At 34.4% G+C, this 26,338-nt stretch overlaps 1 protein-coding gene across 5 annotated transcripts in view; it reads left to right on the forward strand.

The window, feature by feature from the left end:
- The window catches only part of LOC126887646 (zinc finger protein 664-like), a 66,331-nt gene that overhangs the window by 10,059 nt on the left and 29,934 nt on the right, over nucleotides 1-26,338 (forward strand). The window contains exon 2 of one of the 5 annotated variants that reach the window (XM_050655254.1): nucleotides 10,531-24,655. The exons of the other annotated variants lie outside the window; for them this stretch is intronic. Coding sequence (XP_050511211.1) covers nucleotides 10,531-12,278 — 1,748 coding nt within the window. The 3' untranslated portion in view covers nucleotides 12,279-24,655. Of the gene's footprint in view, nucleotides 1-10,530; nucleotides 24,656-26,338 lie in introns of those variants that run through there. 5 annotated transcript variants of the gene reach the window in all.

Consider the following 26,338-nt stretch of genomic DNA (forward strand, 5'->3'; position numbering starts at 1 on the left):
TCTCTCTCTCTCTCTCAGGTTAAAATATTATGCAAAAATACACGTTATATATTTTTTTCGTGAAAACGAATGTCTTAGTTATTTTTTATACTAATTTAAAATTTTAAAATCGTTATAAAATTAAAATTTCCGCCAAAAATTAAAAAAAAATTTTTCGGACAGAACTTTTTAAACCTTACAACTTTTTATTTAAAGTTTTTCGCTAGTTCTCGATGCGGCTGAGATAAAAAATAAAAACATTAAAACCCTAATTAGGCTCTAGGTGGGTCACATGTCCACCTAGGGGGCTAAAAATTTCAGAAAGTTAGTTTCACTTTATATGCTAAACAGTGACCTATATGGTATTTGAATCGAGTTGGGGGCACTTTTCATCATCTTACCCGGCTAGGCCCTTTACAATGTTTTCCTAAAACAGTTATTATATTGTTAGGTATTGATTGTTTTTGTCTTTCACTAATATATTTAGGACACATATATTTTACGACATTTTTTGATAAATGTCGTAATTACTAAGTCACAAATAGGGCAACCGGATTTGGAGATTAAGTAGCTGTGAGATAGTCAGCTATGTCCTATATGTAAATGAGATAGTTTCACAAACAGCTGGTGATTTAAGTCTATCTTGTACCGAGATTCGATTGAGGGCTTCACTGTGTGTATAAGTGTAGTTAATTGTGAAAGAGTCCATTCGTTTATCACTTTTGTCTTCAGGAACGATTTGTAATCAGAAACAGACACTAAGTTCACTAACACTGAAGAAGCACTGTGTATTGCTTTTTGTGTGAATTTGATGGCTTTGGCTGAGCCAATGAGCCTTTTTTAAATAAACAATTTTTTTTTCAGAGGAATTTTTTCTGTATTTCTAACTCTAAATACATAACAAACTAACATTACTACTAACAGGTACAACAATTATTATCTAAATGTTTTGTATATACAGGGTGTCCCAAAAAGATTGGTCATAAATTATACCACACATTCTGGGGTCAAAAATAGTTCGATTGAACCTAACTTACCTTAGTACAAATGTGCTCATAAAAAAAGTTATAGCCCTTTGAAGTTACAAAATTAAAATCGATTTTTTTCAATATGGACGGCGCTATGCAGTCATTTCTTTAATATCGAGATAACAGCTGATTCTGGTGACACATAGCTAAAACTATCTTGGAAAAAATCCCTGTTATTGTCACGTTAACGGTTACTAAGAAAAACAAAATTAAAGCAAGCGACATTAATCCACTTACCATTAAGCGACCCTTAAGCAACCAAGAAACGAAAAACTTTGAAGCCATTTATCTCAAAACTATGTTTTGGCGCTTGGTCGAGTTATGCATAACGCCGTCCATATGTATAATAGAGATTTTTTATTGAAAATAGAGATGTATCATTATTATGGCAGGAATATCTTAAAACAAAATTGTAGTGAAATTTGTCCAACACATAAAAATTTTATGGTGGTTTGTACCCTTAAACCCCCCTCCCCCAAACTTTTGTGTACATTCCAATTAATTCATTATTGTGGTACTATTAGTTAAACACAATGTTTCTAAAACTTTTTTGCCTCTTAGTATTTTTTCGATAAGCCAGTTTGTATCGAGATGCAGCTTCTTTTTTGATATATTTACATAAAAATTTTATGGGGATTTTGTTCCTTTAAACCCCCCAAATATTTGTGTACGTTCCTATTAAACTAATATTGTGGTACCATTAGTTAAACACAGTGTTTTTAAAACTTTTTTGCCTCTTAGTCTTTTTTAATAAGGCACCTTTATCGAGATGCGGTTTCTTTTTCAAAATAAACCTAATAATGTAAATTATATGGTAAGAGCCACCGTACTAGACACATAGGAACATTGAGCTATTACAGTCCTGGACCCTTCACTTGTTGCAATGTTTATTTTTATGTCAAGTGACGTTTAGAACGTCAGAAAATATATAGAAACTGAATATTAACCTTCAGATGACCAACCTTTTTTTGTTACACGGATGACCAAGGGGGGGAAAAATGACCCCAGGTCAAAAATGACAATTAACAAAAAAAGAAAGTTTTTTTTTTATTTTTAATTTTTTTTTGGTATGGCCTTTATGTCATTCGGCCAGTCACAACATGAGTATTAGTGTCATGTGTAGTGTGTATGTTGAGTAAGTGTCTTGTTACTTTGCAAAGTCGACATCATTAGCGTAAAACTACTTAGTAAAATAGACGCTATTTTACTAAACATCAACTTCAGAATATATTTTTTATTCGTAAAATATAGGGAATTTTTTTTATTTTAAAATATGAGGATATCTAGAATGATATTAAAGTCAAATAAAAAAATAATGAGTTAAAAATTAAAAATACTTTTGAATTTATTAAAGAAAAACATACGCTGGGGTCACAATTTCCCCCGCTTGGTCATCCGAAGGTTAACATAGAAAGTTGACAAATAATAGATCAGCTGTATTAAATACAGCTGATTTAATTTTGACGTTTATAGTTGTCATTTTGTTAAAGTTGTAAAAACTTTATTGTATTGTAGTATTCTTGGTGTTTAAATAAAATTATTTTAAAACAGAGTAATAATACTATTAACTAATGTATTTTATTTTTTTTATTTATTTATTTATTCACGGGATAAACCCAATACATACAAAATAAGTCGTAATAATGAAAATATAAAATTTAGATACACGTAAAACTACAACTAAGTAAGTATATAACACAAACATAAAAAATAAAACGAATATAAAATATTTTTAAATGATGAAAACAACTTAATCAAATATAACAGTTAAATCTATTTAATATTTTAAATTCAAAATTCAAGACTTCCGAGTTCTTGTTTAATAGAGGAAACTGAAGAACCAAACAGATCTATTAGATGACTAAACTTGTTTCCATACAGGGTCAATCTACTAATTGGTGCATATTGACCATAATTTGTAGCATGCCGTTGTTCCTTGAATATTTGTGTATTTCGTGTCAATCTAGCAGGTATATTAAAGTATACAAGACTTAACAATTCTTCAGAGTTAATAACACCAGAGATAATTTTGCAAAGATAACAAATATCCAACATGACTCTTCTGCGTTCAAGAGTTTGTAAATTTAATCTCATTAATATATTGTCATAAGTATAATTTCCAACTGTTAAACCCATCTTAAAAGCTGCAAAACGTAAAAATTTGTTTTGAACCTTTTCAATATTTAGGATTTGATATGCATAACTAGGTGACCAGACAATAGAACCATATTCAATAATTGATCTCACGATACTGCAATATAAGATTTTTATTGTGTGAATTGACGTATGAACGTATTGAATCTTTCGATGAACATAATACAAAACCCAACATCTTAAATGCCTTCGAAACAGTATGGTCAATGTGAGAGTAAAATGTTAATTTACAATCAAATATTATACCCAAATCGCGAATTTCGTTCACACGTGTGACAGGAGTATTATTAATAAAATAACTGATGGTGAATAGGCGAATGGGATCTAGCAAAAGTTATTAAAAAGCATTTATTAATATTAAGTTCCATATCATTTCTACCACACCACTCATAAAAATCATTTACTTGTGACTGAAGCTGAAAAATGTTATCCTCATTATTGACAGTCTTATATATTTTAACATCATCAGCAAACATTAAAAAGTTAACTTCCTTAAAAATAGAGTGAACATCATTCAAGAACAAATTAAATAGAAGGGGGCCACAGTGGGAACCTTGCGGTACTCCAGGTGTAGCTGTAAAAGCATTAGAAAGAAAACATCCTATTTTTACACTTAAGCTTCGATTAGTCAGGTAACTTTGCATCCAATCAGAGACTCTTCCAGAAATACCATATGCTGTAAGTTTCGCAAGTAAGATATTATGATTGACCTTATCGAATGCTTTAGAAAAGTCAGTATAGATGGAATCTACTTGTAACTTGTTTTCCAAAGCAATAACAATGTCACTCTGATAAAGAAGTAAATTAGTTACTGTAGATTTACCCTGTACAAAACCATGTTGTTCATTCACCAGAATAGCAGAATACTACCGAATTCACAAGTAAGATGCTTAGTAATTAAATAATCTAATAATTTTGGAATTGCTGATAAAGTACAAACTGCTCTGTAGTTTTCAACATTTGACTTTGAACCAGATTTAAATATAGGTTTTACGTAACTACGTTTCCAGCAATCAGGGAAAACCCCTTCTTGCAAAGATTTATTGAAGAGTATGTGTATACAATGGCTTAGATATAGTACAAACACATTGTTTTAATAGATAGTTAGGAATGCCATCAGGGCCAAAATTTAGTTTAGGAGACAAATTGTGAATACTCTCAAAAATAGTATTAATGTTAAGAGAGCATGAACTCATGTTACCAGCATTTTCAAATTGATATTGGGGGGGGGGGGGGGGGTAGTATTATGGTCAGTGAACACTGTAGGGAAAAATTTGGCGAATAAATTTCACAGCTTCCTCCCCAGAACTACTTTGATCATTTCCTAAATGTAAATGGCATGGTACATCATAATTTTTCCTGCGACTGTTTAGATATTTCCAAAAAGTGCGTGAGCCACTATTAATTCTAAATTCAGAATCTCTAACATATAAATTATAACAATCTTTACTTAGTCTACTACATTCAGATCTTAAGTTATGAAAAATAATAAAATCATCATAATTGTTGAATATCTTATACCTTTTATGATATTTCTTCTTTTCTATTATTAATCGTTTTAATTCCGGGCTAAACCAAACTGGAAATGTACTTGTCTTACATACTTTTTGAGGAACATAAGAATTTATTGCATGATTGATAATATCGTAAAATTTAGACACAGCGTCCTCAATATTCAAAGCCTTTAGTGACTCCCAATTTATTTCCGACAAGAAAAAGTTCATACCAATGTAATCACCGTTTTTAAAATCATAATATGACTCTGCGAACTTTAAAGAATCACTGTTATTTATTATATTAACATCGAACATTACACCATTGTGGTTAAGGGAGTTAGGAAAAATTAAATCAGCAGCATTTACAACACTCAACTCGTTACAATTAGAAAAGATTAAGTCTAAAATTACATTTCTACTATTGGACACAAAATTATTTTGAAAAAGGTTGTAGAAACTATAGCAATTAACCATATGTAAAGCTGGTGAATTTGGTGGATAGTTCGATAAACTAACTCCTAAATTATCGTTTGTCCACGTAACATTCGGAAGATTAAAGTCCCCAGAAATAAAAACCTTAGAGTAGTTATTATTCATTAATACAAAATCAAGGACATTACAATGATCTTCATATATTTCATGATCAGATCGTGGCGGTATGTACACAGAGCCAAAAATAACTTTTTCTATTCCAATATTAACTAGTACAAAAATTTGTTCAACTTTAGGATGAGGTATAGATAGAGCAAAACTGTTAAACTTTTTCTTAACGGCTATAAGGACACCACCACCTCTTCCCTTATCTTTAAAATGATCAAAATTATCACGATCTGCTCAAAGATATTATAATCAGAATCCAAGCCCAATTCTGAATCAGAATAGCTATTTGTCAACCATGTTTCAACAAGTATAATAATATCATAACTCGAACACAATACAGTAGAACGTCAATAATCCGGATTAATTGGGACCAGACCCCATCCGGATTATCAAATTATCCGGATTATCGAAATTACCTTAAAAAAGACCAGTATACACATTAAAGTACAACAATCATTTTAAAATTTTATGTTTTCTCTTGTACAGTAAAGTTCCTAGAGGTGAAATTAATCAAAACGTGTGTTTATGTTTAAACACTGTATTGTAATTAATTTATAATAGCAGCATGTGTACAGTAAAAACATCAGACACTGTTTTGGGCTTTTAAAAAAATGTGTAAAATATTTTTGAACTGCGGTAGAGGTTCGTTTTTCGCAGCTAAGTTCTTAATTTATTTTAAAATAATCAGATATTTTTGCTAGATACAAATCCGATTTATTGACGGTCCGGATTTTTGACGTCCGGATTATCGACATTCTACTGTACACTTAGACTAAAAGTTTCTTGACAGTAACATGACATGGATGAAAGTCACATCTGAGAACGGACCAGATTAGCCCATAAGTATAGCAATTAGGTACATACCCATGTGTCTAGTACGGTGACCCTTACTGCATACAAATTTTCAGATTATTAACAGGTCTATAATTGTACTTAACCATATACAAATATGTGGTGGATTCAACAAATATTCAAAATATTTCGATAAACACTGGCTTATCGAAAAAGTAGTAAGAGGCAAAAAAGTTTTAAAAACATTGTGTTTAACTAATGGTGCCACAATAATAATTTAATTGAAACGTACACAGAAGTTTGGGGGGGTTGAAGGGAACACAACCCCCATAAAATTTTTATGGGGTGCACAAATTTCACTTTAATTTTTTTTTAAATGTTGCTGCCATTAGAATGCCACATGTCCATTTTCAATAAAAAATCTCTAAGAGTTTTCGATATATGAAAAAAAAATCGATTTTCATTTTGTAACTTCAAAGGGCTGTAACTTTTTTTGTGTGCACTATTGTATATAGGTAAGTAGGGTTCAATCAATCTATTTTTGACCCCAGAATCTGTGGTATAATTTATGACCAATCTTTTCGGGACACCCTGTATACAGTGATGAGCGTGCTAATAACCGGCAAAATAGTGCAAAAGATATAAAACATAATACATTGCGAAACCAAAAGAGATGAAACTAGTGAAGATGGAAATGATTGTTATAAATGTATAAATTAACATTACACTACATAGTTTCCCACCTTCAGACGTATATTAAGCGCTAATAAACGACTGTTTCTCTTTTATTTCAAGTTGCATACACCGATTTGAGCATGCACCAAAAAAACAAACTTTTCTCACCTACCATATCTCTTTTTGTATTATAACTAGAAGATATAAATGAAGGAACCAATCTCTTTGTATTTTTATAAACTACAAAAATATTTTATATAGTTTTTTTTGTTAGATGCATAGTTTTTAAGGTATTCGCAAAAAACCGTCTGAAAAGTGTCATTTTTCAATGAAAACAGCCAATTTTCAAAAAAATATATAGAACAGTTTTTGCTTAGAATTGGGTTGTCTGACCACTCCCGTGGATATTTTAACCAAAAAATTTTCCACCCCCGAGAAGGGGTGGGAACCACCCTTAAGATAAAAGCACACATCGGCGTAGGCTAAACTTTGTTTCTTGAGCTATTCTCTACTTACTGTGAAAATATCAAGTAATTCAATTTAGTAGGATGGAATTCGGAACCAAATAACCTCATTGACTGCCCTATTAGTTTATTTTCTTTATTTTTTGCTTTTTTTCTCTTATTTTTTCTTTTTTTCTTGTTCTTTTCTTTTTTTTCAATTATAATATACAATAATTACTTAAATCTACAGGATTTAAAAAAAATAACAAAACAAACTGTTTGTTTTGTTTTAACAAAATTACTTAAATACAGGGTAAATTTTATTGTTACAATTTATATTTATATTTTTTTATATGTTCATAAATTGTTTTTAATGTATTAATATCTTCAGAAAAAATCAAATTGTTCAGGTTGATGGGAAGTGGAATTTTTAATATATTAAGATCATCATAAAATTTGTCTAAGTATATTTACTGATTGATATGAACATTCGAGGAGAAAATGTAGTAGATCACCTTCTTTTCCACACTCACAGTTAGGTGACTCTGTGAGACCCAAACTGTACATATGAAGGAGAGGTAAGAGCGTGATTTCATCTCAATCTACTTATAACTCTTATGAAATGGCGATTTGATACAGAATGAATTGTATATACAGAGTGATACAGTGCTTCTCTGGCATGAAAATCTGCTTTATCATTTCTTTGAAGTCCATTGTGTGATGGAACCAATATAAAGCCTACTTGCTGCTTCGTGTTGTTTAGTACATGTAATTGTCCTTTTATTAAAATATCTATAGGATTACTTGTATATGACTGTTGTATCATATATAATGCACTGAGGGGTCGGTAATTATGTCAGATTTCGGATTTTTTTTAGTACAAATATGAATAAGGGCTTGCAGAATTGAGTATAGGTCTCCAGAGTAAATACTGCAACTGGAAGATAATTTAAATTATAATATAGTGTTCGAATCTACAACTGCTGATCCCACACCATCAATAGTTTTAGATGATTCGGTATAAATATGACAATGATTTGGGAAAGAAGCAAGTATCTTGAGAAAGGATTGAATAATTGTTGTATGGGGTGTATCAAGCTTATTGTATTTAGAAAGTGTTAGATCACAATATTGCAGGAGGAAAGGTCCAGGGGAGGAGTAACTGTATTTGTCTGATCAAAACATTTTGGTAATTAAATATTATGGAGAGAGAGATATCTTCCGATTCTCTCGTAAAAGGGAGGGTGCATTATTTTTTTATTTGCATTAGTTTCTTTGGAACGTTCTGCAATAGTTTGATGGAAAGTGGGATGCGATTTTATTGCACATATGGATGATGCCTATGTTAATGACAAGTACATTCTTATGAAATTTAAAGGTGGTTCTCAGGTTAAATATTGTAAACTATTAATGGGGTTAGTACAGAATGCTCCTGTGGTTATTCTTAATGCTCAATTTTGTATGACTTCAAGTTGATCAACAAGTGTCTTCTGTGCAGATGGGTATACAATTGATCCATAATCGAGTTGGATCATACTGGTGATTTGTAAATAAGAATCAAACTTTTACAATCTGAGCCCCAATTACGATTGCACAATGTACGCATTAAATTGAAACGCATGAAACTAATGACAAACCAGCTAAGCTTACTGCATGTTATTAAGTAAAAACACATGTTATTTTTATGAAAGCTCTATAGGCCTGGATCCCGTATTCCAAAAAAAAGGTTGATTAAAAGCAAGCTGAAAATTTGTTAATAGCTTATAGGCTATTGATTATGTACTATAGAAAGGAACTACAACGTTAACGGGGTTTTATTATTTCATATGGTCAATGAATCTCTATATATGAAAAAACCGCAGAGTGCTACCATTTAAAGGGGTGCGTTTTGGAGAAATGGGTGAATTAGTCCCTGGGCACAGGTTACATTAGGGTGAGTTCTGTGCACTTTTGGTACAAACACGTCTACATAAAAATTGTTCCTGGTTAAATTTCCTATCTAAATAAAACTTTTTAGAGTCAAAGATACTTCTTTTTACAAAAATATATTCAAAATAAAAAGCACAAAGAAACCCAAAAGAAAGAAATTTTGTTTTTTGTCCCATAACTTTTGTCCACGAAGATATAGGTATAGACATTGCTTTACAGAAAAAAAACCTACATATTTCTTCTTTAAACTGTTTTATAAAGTGACACTTAGATAGCAAATTTAACCAGGAACAATTTTTAAGTAGACGTGTTTGTACCAAAAGTGCATAGAACTCACCCTAATGTAACCTGTGCCCAGGGACTAATTCACCCATTTCTCAAAAACGCACCCCTTTAAATGGTAGCACTCCGCGGATTTTTCATATATAGATGTCCATTGACCATATGAAATAATAAAACCCCGTTAACGTTGTAGTTCCTTTTAGCTATCTTATTTTGAATATAATCAATAGCCTATTAACAGTGTCTAGTAGGACAAACTTTGATGTACGGAAACACTGGAACAGAAATGGCGTTGCACAGAATGAGGAGAGACAGAGAACTTTTGATCAACATTAAAAGAGAAAAACAGCATATTTGGGGCACATACTTAGAAATGATAAGTACGAGTTATTACAGCTGATTATGAGGGATAAAATCGAAGGAAAAAGGGGTCCTGGTAGACGACAAATATCTTGGCTGAAAAGATTTGTGACTAGACCGGGTTAAACACACAAACGCTTTTCAGAAAAGCGAAAAATAGAGATGAATTTGCAATGGTTAGAGCCAACATTCATTAGTAGAGTAGGCACTAGAGGAAGAAGAATGCCCCTGTAACACGATTTAACTGATTTAACTCATTATTCAGATTTTTTCAAAATCCCTAAATTAACTAAATTAATCCATTAGATATTTATTTATAAAGCAATAAACATCAAGCACATGTTTTAATTTCGCAAAAGTAAAATCATGCATGCAGTTTTGCAGACATCTGCAAGGTTGTTTATGATATAATGATAAACTTGACACAGTAATGAAAAAACAATGACAAACATATTTACATAACGATGTGTTGATAAATAAGGGAACTTGAGTAGATGCGAGAGTTAGTTGGTTGTGAGGTTTGCTACCATATAGAACAGAATAATATAATCAGCTGTCAACTTAATACACTTATATGGTATTTGTTCACTGAATAAACGAGATCTGAGTATTTTAGTGTATTCCTGCTATCCAACCTCACGTAAGGGTAAAAGCAACTCCAACAGCTACCATACTTCGGTAACATCAACTGGTTCTACTGCCCTCTTGCACTATAATTTTACTTTAGTTATTTTATTTCTGTATTTATGCAAAACAATTTCTGTAACAGTTTATAGTTGTTTTGTATTTTAGATTGTCACCAAGTGGAAAATAAAATGGAAATTATGGAAACGTTACATTCATCTCATAAAGAAAAATGTACAGGTCAACACACAGAAGGAAAAATATCAAATAAAGTTACGGAAGTTAGGACTGGGCAAAGATCTTACAAGTGTGAAATTTGTTTTAAGCAGTTTACCCAAGCAAGTAATTTAAAAACACATTTAAGAGTACACACTGGAGAGAAACCATACAAGTGCGAAATTTGTCTTAAACAGTTTAATCATAAAGGCAATTTGAAAACGCATGCGAAACTTCACACTGGAAAAACGTCTTACAAGTGTGAACTTTGTTTTAAGCAGTTTAGTGAAGTAGGTACTTTGAAAAGACATTTGAGAGTGCACACTGGAGAAAAACCTCACAAGTGTGAAATTTGTTTTAAGCAGTTTAGTCGAGCGTACGTTTTGAAAAATCATTTGAAAGTGCACACTGGAGAAATGCCCTACAAGTGTGAAATTTGTTTTAAGCAATTTAACCTATCAAGTCATTTAAAAGTACATTTGAGAATTCACACTGGAGAAAAACCTCATAAGTGTGAAATTTGTTTTAAGCAGTTTACCGAAGCAAGTAGTTTGAAAACACATTTAAGAGTACACACTGGAGAGAAACCATACAAGTGCGAAATTTGTCTTAAACAGTTTAATCATAAACGTAATTTGAAAACGCATGCGAAACTTCACACTGGAAAAACGTCTTACAAGTGTGAACTTTGTTTTAAGCAGTTTAGTGAAGTAGGTACTTTGAAAAGACATTTGAGAGTGCACACTGGAGAAAAACCTCACAAGTGTGAAATTTGTTTTAAGCAGTTTAGTCGAGCGTACGTTTTGAAACATCATTTGAAAGTGCACACTGGAGAAATGCCCTACAAGTGTGAAATTTGTTTTAAGCAATTTAACCTATCAAGTCATTTAAAAGTACATTTGAGAATTCACACTGGAGAAAAACCTCATAAGTGTGAAATTTGTTTTAAGCAGTTTAACCTATCAAGTCATTTAAAAGTACATTTGAGAATTCACACTGGAGAAAAACCTCATAAGTGTGAAATTTGTTTTAAACATTTTAGTATAGCACATAATTTGAAAAGACATTTGAGAGTGCACACTGGCGAAAAACATCACAAGTGTGAAATTTGTTATAAACAGTTTAGTGAAGCAGGTCATTTGAAAGTACATTTGAGAGTGCACACTGGAGAAAAACCTCACAAGTGTGAAATTTGTTTTAAGCAGTTTAGTGAAGCAGGTCATTTGAAAGTACATTTGAGAGTGCACACTGGAGAAAAACCTCACAAGTGTGAAATTTGTTTTAAGCAGTTTAGTGAAGTAGGTACTTTGAAAAAACATTTGAGTGTGCACACTGGAGAAAAACCTCACAAGTGTGAAATTTGTTATAAACAGTTTAGTCAAGCAAGTCATTTGAAAGTACATTTGAGAGTGCACACTGGAGAAAAACCTCACAAGTGTGAAATTTGTTTTAAGACCTTTATCCATGCATGTAATTTAAAAGTACATTTGAGACTACACAGTGGAGAAGAACTTCACAAGTGTGAAATTTGTTTTAAACAGTTTAGTATAGCACATAATTTGAAAATACATTTGAGAGTGCACACTGGAGAAAAACCTCACAAGTGTGAAATTTGTTGTAAGCAATTTAACCAATCACAAATTTTAAAAAAACATTTAAGAGTACACACTAGAGAAGAACTTCACAAGTCATCCTATTAGAGGTAAAACTCACTAAGTGCACTTTTTTGAGATTTTGACATTTTATTTATTTATTTATCTATTTATTTATTAACCATACGGGAAAACCTCATTAATAGTGTAATTATAAAGTAAGTAATGATAACTAGCATCAACACAATAAAAGTAGTACTCATAAGAGGATACAATGCAATAATACAAACAGTTACAATATACCTAAAATATAAAATGTAACAAATATAACATTGTTGCAGTTCCGCAATTTTCTTGTAACTTATGGTTCTCCCCGTATAGTTTCTTCCCGGTGTAGATTGTTACAGACTATTGTAAAAAAGTGTCGCGTCTAGCATATGAACTTTTCATTAAAACTTTGTTTATTACTATTGAAAATGTGCCGATATACCATCTTTCTAATCATGGTTACTGCATCCCGAAACGGAACTCGTAAAAAAGGTAATAAACCTAAACCAATTTTCTTTAATTGAGCAACAAAAAATTGGTCTATTTAAACCCACTTAGCGGGGGCAAAATCATCATTGTGCTGGTGCAGTCCACGAAGAATAAGCTAGTGTTAAGTGCCAATGGTCCAAGTGGGCCATCTTGTGAACGAGTGAAGTTTACCTAGAGGCATTGGTAACGTACAATTGCTACATATTATTTGTTTCTACATCATATTGCTGATAAAATTCAAATTAACTCATCTTTTCTCGAACTTCATGTCATCATTTGCCGGTCTGAACATTGCTTCGAACGTTTCACATGGTTTATAACTAAATATATAGTATTTAAATGTCTAATAATTATTGCGTGTGTTTTAATAATCTTTATTGGTAAACTTTTATTGTATTGATTAGTTTGTATGCGCTATTTTACACTTTATTGACATATTATACATCCATATCACCTGGTGAGAACAATAGTGACAAAACTTCAAAATTAACATTTAGAGATAATCGTATTTGAAGTTTTGATGAAACTGCTAAACAGTATAACTGACTTATAGGTAATCATTTTGCAAATTTTTTCTAATAATGTGCTTTCTAGATATGTAAACCAATTAGTAGAAGTAATTTTATTTGAAGAAAAGATGGATATTGTATTTATTTTTGATTTTTTTTCTGCGTTACGCCATTATTGCATTATCGAAGGTGTTTAATTTGATGTTTCGCCACTATACTTTAATACTACTATACTACAACAGTTTAGTTTCTGTTTTAAATAATTAAAAAATTTACTTTTAATACAAATAAATTAAACGCATCAAATAAAATATTTTATTGTACACACCAGTTATGCGCAAAATGAAACTAAAGTACAATAGAAAAATAACAAAATAAGATCTTAAGTACTAATTATGAAAACGATAAACATGATAAAAGATAAAAAGTAAGCAAAAGAGTAAAATTAAATTCATCATTTCACTCACGTATGTTTCGTATTTCAAACTACTAAAGAAATGATTGTGGGTAGAAGCAATTGATTTATTTTGTAAGACTTCTTTTTAGAAATGAATATTGGTTCTCGATAGTGTGGAATTAATCAATAATGATCCAAAGTGGATAGACGCTTTCTTGATTTGCTATTTCTAAGTACCTTAGAACGATTGAAACTGAGTTTCTCTGTCAGAAGTTTTATAAAAAAAAAACACAAAACAAAAACGACCACACAGACAAAAGTGCTCATTCGCCACTATTGCACATTGTACTACTATCTTTAATAAAATATCCAATATTTCAAATACATGTAGGCACAGCGTAATTGCAGATTCGCCAATATTTATATAAAGTTTGGTGTGCTTTCGTCGTTAATGCATCAAAATATTTGACAAATTCACAATACCATAAAGACTTGTAGGCGCCCTCTAGTAATAAGGAAATTAAATAATTGTTAGCCGATATTGCACATAAAAGAGGGGATATTTAGATGTCGATTGATGGACTTAACTCAAAAACGTTAATTTTCGAGTTTCGCCACTATTGTTCTCACTAGGCGATATATTGATTTATATAGTGTTATTTTATTGATTTTTATAGAGTTATTACACATGATCATCATCATCATCAGTGGCGTTACAGCCCTTTATGAGCCAAAGCCTTCTTCAGAACAATCCTCCATTCGCCCCAGTCTCTGGCAACTCTTCGCCATGCTCTAATTCCAATAGATTTTAAATCAGTTTCTATGTTGTCTTGGTACCTAAGTCTCGGTCTTCCTCTTGCTCGTGGTCCTATCGGCCCTCTTCGGTCAAAAACTTTTCTGACTATGGCATCGTCCTCTTGCCTGATTACGTGACCTATCCATCTAAGGCGTGCTACCTTAATAAATTATACAACGTCAGGTTCTCCAAAATTTCTATACAACTCAAAGTTGTAACGCCTGCGCCACAAACCTTGTTCTTTTATGCCATCATATATTCGTCTTAGAATTTTTCGCTCAAAACGTTTGAGCAGTTCTTGGTCATTCTGAGTAAATGACCAAGTTTCTGAGCCATATGTTAGCACTGGTCTTATTAGTGTTTTGTAGACAGTCAATTTAATGTTTCTAGGTATTTTTGAGGCCATCTGTCTTCTTAAGCCATAGTAGCACTTATTGGCGAGCACTATTCTTCTTTTAATTTCTTCACTGACATTGTTATCTTTAGTTAGCAGCGAGCCTAAGTATATGACCTTCCAGTTCTAGGTCGTCAATTATTATTCTTGTAGGTGTCGGGTTGCTTGACCTAGTGCAACACATATATTTGGTCTTTTGAACACTTATATTTAGCCCCATTCTCTGTGCAGATGCTCCTAACGATCGAAATACTTCAGTCAGAGATTCTTTAGATCTACCTATGATGTCTATGTCATCTGCGTATCCGAGAATTTGTTTGACAACTGATTTGTTAAAGATAGGATTTAGGAATTTGGATAGGAAGATTACACCTGATTATGAGGGATAAAATCGAAGGAAAAAGGGGTCCTGGTAGACGACAAATATCCTGGCTGAAAAACATTCGCGATTAGAACAGGTTAAACAGACAAATGCTTTTCAGAAAAGCAGAAAATAGAGACGAATTTGAATTTGCAATGGTTATGGGCAACCTTCATTAGTGGAGTAGGCACTACAAGAAGAACAATGCCCCTGTAACATTTAAGATTCAGATCTTTTCAAAATCCCTAAATTATAAACATCAAGGAATAGTAGGGAAAACATCAGGGAAGTAAATAATTTACGCATGTAGTTTTGCGGACATCAGCAATGTTGTTTGTGATGTAATATAAACTTGACACAGTAATGAAAGAACAACGACAAACATATTTTTACATAACGATGTGTTGATAAATAAGAGAACTTGAGTAGATGGGAGAGTTCGTTGGTTGTGGGGTTTGCTATCATTTAGAGCAGAATAATATAATCAGCTGTCAACTTAATACACTTATATGGTATTTGTTCACTGAATAAACGAGATCTGAGTATTTTAGTGTATTCCTGCTATCCAACTGTAACGGCCACGTTACGAAATTAGCTTTAATTATTTTCCCTCGGTCTCTCATTTAAATTCTCTAATTTCTCGTATAGGACTACTACGTGACGTCACACCTCGGTGATGGAACGTACTATATACGCCACCTATCGAGAATTATTTCGTGTTCTGAGAGAATTTGACGTTTACCTTGGCGGAGAAACGCCTCTCGTTCTTTACTTGACTGTTGGCTGTTGTGTCGAATAGGTACCATAAAATGGCGGATGATTTCATCCAACGTATTTTATAACATCAAGCAGTGTTAATTGAGGTGAAAAGTTACCACAAATGGTTTTATGCATCCAACCCCTCTTGGAATCAGAATAGAAATCACCGGTAATAAAATCTTTTTTATAATAATTTTTTTGTTAGTTTTTATTGGAATATTAGTTTCATTGTTAAATTTCCTTAGTGAAGCCATTAGGTGAAGTTATATAGATTATTTCGATTATTTAATATCCATATTCAAGTAAAATTATATATTAATAGATTTTGGTTAGACATAACCAAACATATGCAATTCTCAATTAATATTAGAAATAATTATCATTTCTCTGTAGGTTTTTAATTTATTGAACATCCAATATTTTATAAATTCAATATAGTTTTACAGATATTCTCTCAGATAAATCATATTTTATATTCCCATTTCAAATTCAAGGTCAGTTGTTCATGTCTTCACACTCAAAAATAGTTCAAGGTTACTTGAGATTGGTTTTTGTTCCATTTTTAATGGTCGGTTTTTCTATACTATTGCTTCTAAAAAGTTTCCTCATTTATTTCTTTCTTCCCTTTACTTTTTGCTCATGTTTATATGGGAGATAAAACTGGGAATGTTTTTTTTAGCATTTGGGAGAAACCCTAACGAAGTCGTAGCCCCTTATTTGACCACCCAGGGAAACCACTACAGCCACAGTCAAGTCACCATTGGGAGTATGTCATTTGGGAAACACTTGGGGCGTTCCTGCTCCTGATTTTCATTCTACACCTGAACATATAGGAGGTACCGTTTCGTACCACCCAGGTGTTCATTTTTAGAAAATTTGGATAGAAGGCGGATTTGTTCTTCGCGTTTATCCTGTGTAAGCTAGCATCAGGTGATGAAAAACTTAACACTTCTTAGAATGATTTATTTAAACAAAAAAGAACAACTTCAAAAATGAACTGATTATTTTAAGGGCGGTTCAGTTAAACAAACAAATATAATTACAACTAGATATTTACGTTACAAAAAGCCGGTAGCTTCGCGTAGTGATTTTTCTGTCTCTTGTGTGATGTGAATCTTACGAATGCGAAAAAACGAATCCCATGTCTAATAATATGATCTCATTTAATATGGTCCGACCTAGTGACCCTGAGTTCGTGCACTTCCCCGCGCATCTCCTGCTGGCTGATCATACGATCAAGAAGGTTAACCAAGGAATTGCTGAATGGATAAAAGCAGAGGTGTAGTAGTTAACACTGTTGCACAATAAAAAACGAAGCAAAATAAATCTAAAAAGTTTGCTTGAAACTCTACATTCTCCCAGCCTTGATTCCAGAAGGGAATCAAAATATTCCTACACTAACTTTATAAATAGAAGAAACTAATTAATGTCTGAAACCGTGGGCAAAACGCACACCTTGTTTACACCTCGTTTGAGGACGGATCCATTTGAAGTCTTTACCGACACTACTCGAGTATGTCCATCGGCACCAGGATGTTCAGCATGAACACGGGCTAAGTGCCAGCAGAGTGGTGGCATGTTGTCCTCTTTGAGAAGCACTAGATCTCCTATCTTCGGGCCTCTAACAGTTGAGCAGCAACTAGTCTTTGGTCGAACTTGCAATGAAGTCAAGTATTCCTTGTGCCATCTTGTCCAAAAGTGATGGCGTAATTTTTGAATATATTCATACCGTAACAAACGGTTGCTAGGCACATCCCCATAATTTGGTTCTGGAACGGCTGTCAATGACCTGGCGGCTATGAAATGTGCGGGAGTCAAAGGTAAAAAATCGTTGGGGTTAGAAGACATAGGTGAGATAGGACGGCTATTTAATATTGCCTCGATTTGAGTGCATAACGTATACAACTCTTCAAAATCCAATTTAGCTTCTGTTAACACACGACTCAAATGATATTTGATTTGTTTAATATGAGATTCCCAGATTCCGCCAAAAGATGGCGTCCTGGGTGGAATAAATTTCCAAGTTATATGCTCATTACATAAAAAATTAGTTATTTCACCCTGTATTGTATTAAAAAATTTGTAAAGTTCCTTTAATTTATTATTGGCACCTACAAATGTAGTTGCATTATCAGAGAAAGTCTGACATGGTTTTCCCCTGCGACTAATAAAACGCCGCAAGGCGGCAATGAAACAATCTGTAGTCAAATCTGACACAACTTCTATATGTACACCCTTCGTGACAAAACATATAAATAAAGAAATCCAGCATTTTCTGGTTTTGCTCCCCCTTCCCTTAGAATTCTTAATTAAATACGGCCCTGCATAATCCCGGCCAACATATGAAAATGGCCAAGATTGTGTAACTCTTTCCATAGGTAGGTCTCCCATAAAAGGAGTAACTGGCTGTGCCTTTAACCTGTAGCACCTTAAACATCTGTGCAAAACCTGTCTGACAACAGCCTTGCCTCTTGTTATCCAATATTGCTGTCGTAAGAGGTACAACAAGTTCTGAGTACCCAAATGTGCATTTTTTACATGCTCATGATTTATTAGCAGTTTAGTAAAATGGCTATTTCCTGCCAATAATATTGGATGTTTAACATCAAAAGGCATATCTGCGTTTTTCAATCTTCCCCCTACTCTAATAATACCTGTTTGATCCAAAAAGGGGTTAAGTACTCTGACATTGCTTTCAGGTAGTTGAGCATTAGCTCTTAATAAATTAATTTCCATGGGAAATGACACTAATTGAGCAATTTTTATTAATTGTAATAATGCACATTCTAATTCTTGATTAGTTAAACAACCTGTGTTTTTAAATTTACCCTTGCTCCGAGTGTTGTTAACAAACCTCAATATATAAGCAAAGGCTCTAAGTAATCTGGAGAAATTTGAAAACCGTTCAAAATCAATCAAATTTATTACTGAAGTTATTTTAAATAACTTAGTCTCCGGAACAGTATCGGAAAGTTCGACTGTTCTTGAAATAAAACGTTTCTCATTCTGCAAAAAAGGAGGGCCTGCCCACCAACTATTATTAATTTTTAGACTATGAATGCTCGACCCCCGAGATAATACATCCGCGGGATTCAACTCAGATCGAACGTGTTGCCAGTGGGAAGCCTCAAATAATGCTACTATTTTAGCAACTCGATGTGCAACAAAAGTTTGCAACAAATGAGAGCTGTATTAATCCAGCTCAATGCGATGGTCGAATCTGACCACAGATAAATATTATTAATTTCCAAACGTAATGTGGATACAATTTTCTTGGTTAATTCAGCACCCAATAATGCAGCGCATAATTCCAACCTCGGAATTGTTATAGTTTTTAAAGGTGCGATCCTGCTCTTTGCTGAGATCAAGGCGACCAAAAAATTGCCATCGCTACTAATAGACCTCAGATATACACATGCTCCATACGCTCGTTCACTCGCGTCACAGAAGCAATGTAATTCTAAATAATTATAATCGGCACATACAATAAGTCTGGGAACCTGAACGCTCCCAACCAATGGAAGTTCATCCCGAAAACTCAGCCACTCTTGTAAAATGTTGTACGAGACAGTTTCGTCCCAAGAAGTTTTTTCAGACCACAACTTCTGCATAATTATTTTAGCTCTGACAATAAATGGATTAAGTAATCCTAATGGATCGAAAAGCTTAGCAATATTTGACAAAATGGTTCTTTTGGTTACCTTCTCAGAAATTTCAGTTGCGGAATATTTATAAGAAAACTTATCAGTTTTAGGATGCCAACTAAGCCCTAATGTCTTTGAGTTTTCGGCAGAATCGAAATTCAGTTTTAATTCTGAAGTTTCGTTAACATTTAGCAAATCTAATATATCCTTACTATTGCTATACCATTTTCTTAAGGTGAACTTTCCTCCATCCAATATGAGATTAATATCTCTAATTAAGTTCAATGTATTTGGAACAGTGTCACAACCCGTGACTAAATCATCAACATAGAGGTCCTCAGAAATTGTTCTAGAGGCCTCAGGATACTTAGATTGATTTTCAATTGCTAGTTGTCTAACACAACGAATAGCTAGAAAGGCGGCAGGAGCGGTACCGTAAGTTAGCGTGTTTAATTTATAAATTATAGGAACCTTACTATTACTAGGTTGCCAAATTATGCACTGTAAGTCACGCTCAGACTCAGCAACTTCCACCTGCCTGTACATTTTTTCCATGTCCGCACAAACAATGTAGCGTTTGAAAAAACTCCAACATTAATTTAAAATCCCAATTCCCAAAAAAATGTCTATTTTCCAATTTATTTTGTGAAGTTCAATATCATTATAAGATCCCAAGCCGACCCTGTATACAGACATGTCTAAATGCAGCAAATTGCGCCCAACGTGTGGGGCTCAAAACGCTTCAAATTGCGCCCAACGTGTGGGGCTCTAAACGCTTCAAATGTCGCCCAACGTGTGAGGCCGATTCATTTTTCTGCCTCCTTCAGTATCCAGTAGTTGTCTTGTCCAGTTGAATGCTTCAAATGGCCCCGGCAACGTGGGGCCTGTACTTTTTTTGGCCTCCCTCAGACCCCATTTGCATGTTCCCACTACCATGTCCTTTTAGCCTCCTTTCGGTCTCATTTGTACTACAACTGTTAGGCAGTGCCCGTCTTGGGTAGCCGATCTCAGTTTGTGGTGCAAGTGTTTCCGATAACATGGAAGCTCGACTCGTGTCATGTTTTGTATGCCCATTGTTACAAGTCTAGCTTGTGGACATGTTCAACTAGTAGTTAGCCTATCTACTAGTCCCCAATGTCTTTAGCCACCCCCCACTTAGTGTTACATTTGTAACGTACACCCTGAAGTTTGACCCGAGTAAATATCGCCCAGTCTTCCCATGTAGTTTAGCCCAGATTCCTCTTGTCTTGCCCCCCCGAAACTGTTTCATGTCTTTTAGTGCCCCCGAAACTGTTTCAGTCTGTTAGTCCCCATGAAAGAGCCCATTTTTGTAGTTTTTGTTGCAAAAGTTAATAATTTTTCCAAAGAGGTGTAAGTAAGTACACATTTTGTTGTGATGTTGATTTGGTCGTGCTGTTGATTGTATGGGCATGTACCATTTCATACATCATAGTGTATTTAACTTGTAACCCCATATGTATACTGGTATTGTATGTATCGTAGAACAGAATTGTATGTTATTTTAGCGTACTAACTGTATTGTATTGATATTGTACCCATGATGAAAGCATTGATTTGAATTTTTTTGAAAATATTGATGAAATATATAGACAAACAGTTGAATAAAAAAGTAACGTAAAATTTTTTTGAAAATTTTGATTAAAAGTAACGTTAAATATTTTGAATATTGAATCCAATTATGAAGTATAACAGTATGTTGTATTTTTTGCATGTATTCCTATAGATCAACAGTTTTTTACAGAATAACCGTTTTTTGTGATTATTGATTTGGTCATTTGAGTAGATGTGTAATGTTGTTGGTATGGTCCGTGTATGAGTTTAGTCCCGTATAGTCTGTGTGAGAGAAGTTACCCCTTGTAGAAGTCACCCCATGAAGAAGTGAAGAGGGAAACCGTGGAGAGGCCCCCCACTTCTGTGTTTTTTTCAAGCAGCCAGGAGAAAAGCTGTCACTTTTAGATTTGAAGATAGCGTTCTCTGTCGACACTGTTTGAGAATAACTGTCTTGAAGTGTAGAAGTTAGCCCCTGAAAAAGCCCCCCCCCTTGTCTGTGTTGCCCCTTGTTTTTTTTTTTTTTTTTTTTTTTTTGACTAATCTATCTTTGTAGGTGTCAAAAGGATGCCAGAGGTTAGTTAAAAAGAGCCCGTGAAGTAGTAGTTGAAGTTTCCCCCCAGTGAAGTAGTTGAAGTCCCCCCGTGAATGAAGTATGTCTTTTTGTATCTGACATGTCACAAGTGTAATACTCGTGATGAAGGAAGTGTTGTTCAGCTATCTGTGAACACTTTCATTAGTAGTCGGAGCAAGAAATGTCTTATCCCGTGTGAGCTCATATAGGAACCAAATTTCAATATTGTTTGTGTTTGTAAGCCCCTGAGTATATCTAGAAGTCAAAAAGTATGTTGTTGTCTGTTTGTTTGTCTATCCCTGTTTTGTCTGGAAGTTTTAGAGCCCATTGTCTGTTGTCCCGTGTTGTCTATTAGCCCGTGTTGTCTATTAGCCCGTGTTGTCTATTAGCCCGTGTTGTCTATTGTCCCGTGTTGTCTATTAGCCTGTGTTGTCTATTAGCCCGTGTTGTCTATTAGCCCGTGTTGTCTATTAGCCCGTGTTGTCTATTAGCCCGTGTTGTCTGTTAGCCCGTGTCCGTGCTGGAGTTTGATTTTTTTTGGCGAATAGTTAGTTGACCTCTCTTCTCTTTGTTGATTGAAAGTAGGCCAAGAGCAGAAGCTGTGACAAGGCTGGTGAGGTTAGGATCTGGCCGCGTTGAGTACAGGTGAAGCTTGCTTTCGGTCGATAAATGGAAGCGGTTGTTCGTCAGAACTGTCATACTTTCCAATGTCCCTTTGGTCTTCCCCTTGCGTGTTGCTTTCACCCCCTGTTTTGAAAAAGTAGCCCCCCGTTTTGAAAAATAAAGTCCACCCCCAGTCTTGAGAAATGAAATGCCCCCAGTTTTGAAAAGTAAGTCTATCCCCAGTTTTGAAAAGTAAAGCCCAACCCCCCTGTCTTGAAAAATGAAGTCTATCCCCTGTTTCGAAAAGTGAAGTGTAGCCCTGTTTTGAAAATGAAGTCTTTCCCCAGCTTGTGATTTGAAAATGAGAGAGTTGTCTAGTGAACGTTCATGAAAGGTTCTTATGTCCTGGATTGGACTGTTGATTGAAAACGTAATGATGTAGTGTTCTCTATATCATATGTTGCGTTCATTTCCCTTAGTCTTGTTTAAAAAGTTTGATATCCTGTTTGAACCCAGTATACTAGTCTTTTTGGTCTTTTGTTGTTGTCACACATACCCCCTCCCCCTTGTTAGTCTTGTTTTGATTTTAGCCCTTGTTGTTGTCATATACCCCTTTGTCTAGCCCTGTCTTGTTTGAATGAGTTGTTGAAGTAAGTTGTTGGTGAGATTTTGTCTCACTGAGGTGTTTAGACTGGATTGTCTAAATCCTCGTTTTGCAGAACCGTTGCCGAAATGTCCCGTGAAACTCGCTAGGTGTTAGCAGAGTTTGGGCAGATGTTTATCTGTCAAACATCAACTTTTTAGTTTTTGTGAACCGCTCGCGGTTAGGCAACGAGGTGACAAGGCTGTGTCTGCCCTGGTATGTCACTTGTGTTACTGCTGTGGATGTCAGCGAGGTCCACACAGGGCACAAGTTTAGTTTCTTTCCCAAGGCACAGAAACTCTTGTCACCTACAGTTCTTAGTAGAGTCAAGAAACATTTAAGTCTACTCGACTTTAAAGAGTCTGGCGATTGATGGCACGCTAGCCCAATCCCTAACGACTTTTTTGTTTTGTTTAATCCCCACTAGCCATTATCTAAATATTTTGATATTGTTGTCCTGTCACACCTAAGATGTCCATGTTGGATTTTTTTCTGTTTGTTATCGAAAACTGGATAATCTTATCCAGGTTTCTCTTTTGCGCGGAGGCTTTGTAGCGTTTGAAAAAACTCCAACATTAATTTAAAATCCCAATTCCCAAAAAAATGTCTATTTTCCAATTTATTTTGTGAAGTTCAATATCATTATAAGATCCCAAGCCGACCCTGTATACAGCCATGAAGTATTGCAGCAACATTTCAATGTGTTACAAGATTCCTGTTTATTTGAGACGCAAAAACAGAATTTGTAAGAAGTGTTGACAAAAGTACAGTTCTAATGCGTAGATGAACTTTCTAGAACAAATCTTGAACTGAAAGTTGAGTTCTTGTCAACTAAGCATCCCTAAGGATCAAAATCGCTCGGTACTTCCGTCGTATTTTCCCCGATCTGTGGCTTCAGACCGAAGCGCAGATCAGTCCGGTTTGATTTCTTCAAGCGTGAAGATCGCTTGCCGACTCACCCCAAAAGGGCGTGGTGCCTTTTGTTACCCGCCGGTAAAGGGTATAGTATGTCGTTCTGGAAGATCTAGTGTGAGGGCACGATGTTTTTTTTACCCCGTAGTGAAGTTGGGTGCTCTTACACTGTGTTTGAGTTGTGACGCAGTACTATACGCCGGCGTGGTATGAAGTCCCTGTATCTTGTCCAAGTTCCTGTTTAAATGAAGTCTTCCGAGTCCCGATTGATGTCCTGATGTAGACATTTTGAGTTCCAGTCCCGTGATGTTTATCCAGTTGATTGCCCCGAAATAAAAAGGAAGCCATGAAGCCCACCTCAGGTCGATGACCCTGTTTGTTTGTAGATGAACCCCCTTTCCGTGTAGTTTGTGACGTGTGATAAAGGATTTTGTTTAAATATGGTATGATATATTTTTTTAAATTTTGCAAGGATCCCAAATGGATAAATATTTTTGTTGGTAAAGAGTTTTGAAAAATAATAGTTGTTTGTGCTTTCATGATGCAACTTGTAAATTAAAATGACAGTGACTTTGACCTTTGACAGCTGCGTCAAAATTTTGTTTTGACATACACTGTCCAACAAGTTCTTTTGTCATTCTTTTGTTATGTTAAATTGAAGATTTTTTTTGTAATGTAAAAGATTTGTAGATATTTTGTCCTGTAAAATCATTTCCTGTTAAAAGTTTTTTTGTTTGTTTAAAAAAAAACCACCGTAAAGTTTTAAATAAATGTTTGTGAAAGTGTATCTATCATCTCATTTCAGTAGCCTTTGGAAAAATTTTAACAGAAAACTAATGCAACTGTATGAAAGTTTTAGTTCAGAAGAAAAGAAAGAATATGGCATAGAAGCCAATAATAAGGAAAGATGTTGTCCCAATGTAACCCCAAAGAGGAATCAATGATGATTGTCCCCCCGATTGGTACCCGTAAGTAAGAAAGTATCCAGTAAGTACCCATAGGTGAAATAGAGGATTTATTTCAAACGGCGTCCCTTTTTGTTAAATAGTAGAAAGATCCTCTAGTCAGAGTAAGTACCCTTATGTATTTAGTTATGGTAGTGTAGTCATCTTAACACCCCTTCACCCTCCCTAACGAATCTACGACCTAGCTCCCGCACAACAAATGAGCTGCCGTCCCGCAACGAGGCTTTATGTGTCTGCTTCTTCTTCTTTAGCCCCATTCTTACCCCCCAGTATCTCTATAGATAGTCTTTCCTTGTTCCCATATGAGCAGACATTTAAAACGCTTCAACAACAAACTTGTGCTGGCGAAACCTAATTGAAATTGACAACATATCACTTTGAATATTTGGTCCAGACAATAATATGTCATTGAGACTAGCACCTGAGGATGTAGGAGCAGAAGCGTCGAATACGACCCTCAGTTTTGTAGTTAAACTTTCTTCTTTAACTACCCCATGATGTGGCAATATATACCTAGGGTTTTTATTTAGATCTAATCTGGACATATGTCCTAATTTTTCGTACTCTTCCATAAAGGCGTTGTATTTATTTGAGAATGTTGCATTTTGACTGAATTTTACTTGCAGCCTTTTAAACCTTTTCAAGGCATTATTATAAGAGGCACCCAACTTATCTGGTGAATCGTGGAAAGGTAAGGAGACGACAAAACGACCATCTGGCTTTCTGACTGTAGTCTTAATGAAATGTGTTTCACAAAATTCATCTTCCTCGGATAAATTACAAGAAGCTTGAACATTTTCCAATTCCCAAAATTTACTTACAGTTTCATTCAAATCACACACACTTGAGTGACCTACATAGCTATTATTGAATGAATTATTTACGACAGGCATCGGACCTGATATAATCCAGCCTAAACAAGTGTTTTGCAAAATAGGTAAATTTTTACCTAACCTAATTTGGCCTACTTTCAACAATTTATAAAAATGTTCGGCACCGATCAACATGTCAATTTTTTGCGGTATATGAAATTCGGGATCACCGAGAACCACATTTTTCGGAATGTTTAATTCGGAAATATTAACAATTGATGCTGGCATATGGGCACAAATATTGTCTATCAAAAAACAGGAAAGCTGATCAGAATACTGATTCTTAAGGGCCTTATATCGAATGGTAGCCTTATGACGCAAATTTGTGGGAGTTTTCCCAATTCCGGTAACAGCAAAGTTTACTTTTTCGCTACTTAAATTTAGCGTATTGAAAAACTCGTAAGTTATGAAGTTACTCTGACTTCCAGAGTCCAGCAATAGACGACAACGATGTCTCTGATTATCTTTATCAAAAACTTCAACCACAGTGGTTGATAACAAAACTGATGAGTTCAAACGAACCGTTAATGTAGCAGATGAAGCAGAAGCTTCAGGCTGGGAAGTGCCTTGACCAGTATCTGCCCGTGCCTGGTCATTCATTCAACTTGAATTATCATTATTGGTGTTTTCTTT

The sequence above is a fragment of the Diabrotica virgifera genome, chromosome 7 (assembly GCF_917563875.1).
Source record: "Diabrotica virgifera virgifera chromosome 7, PGI_DIABVI_V3a".
Lineage (NCBI taxonomy): Eukaryota > Metazoa > Arthropoda > Insecta > Coleoptera > Chrysomelidae > Diabrotica > Diabrotica virgifera.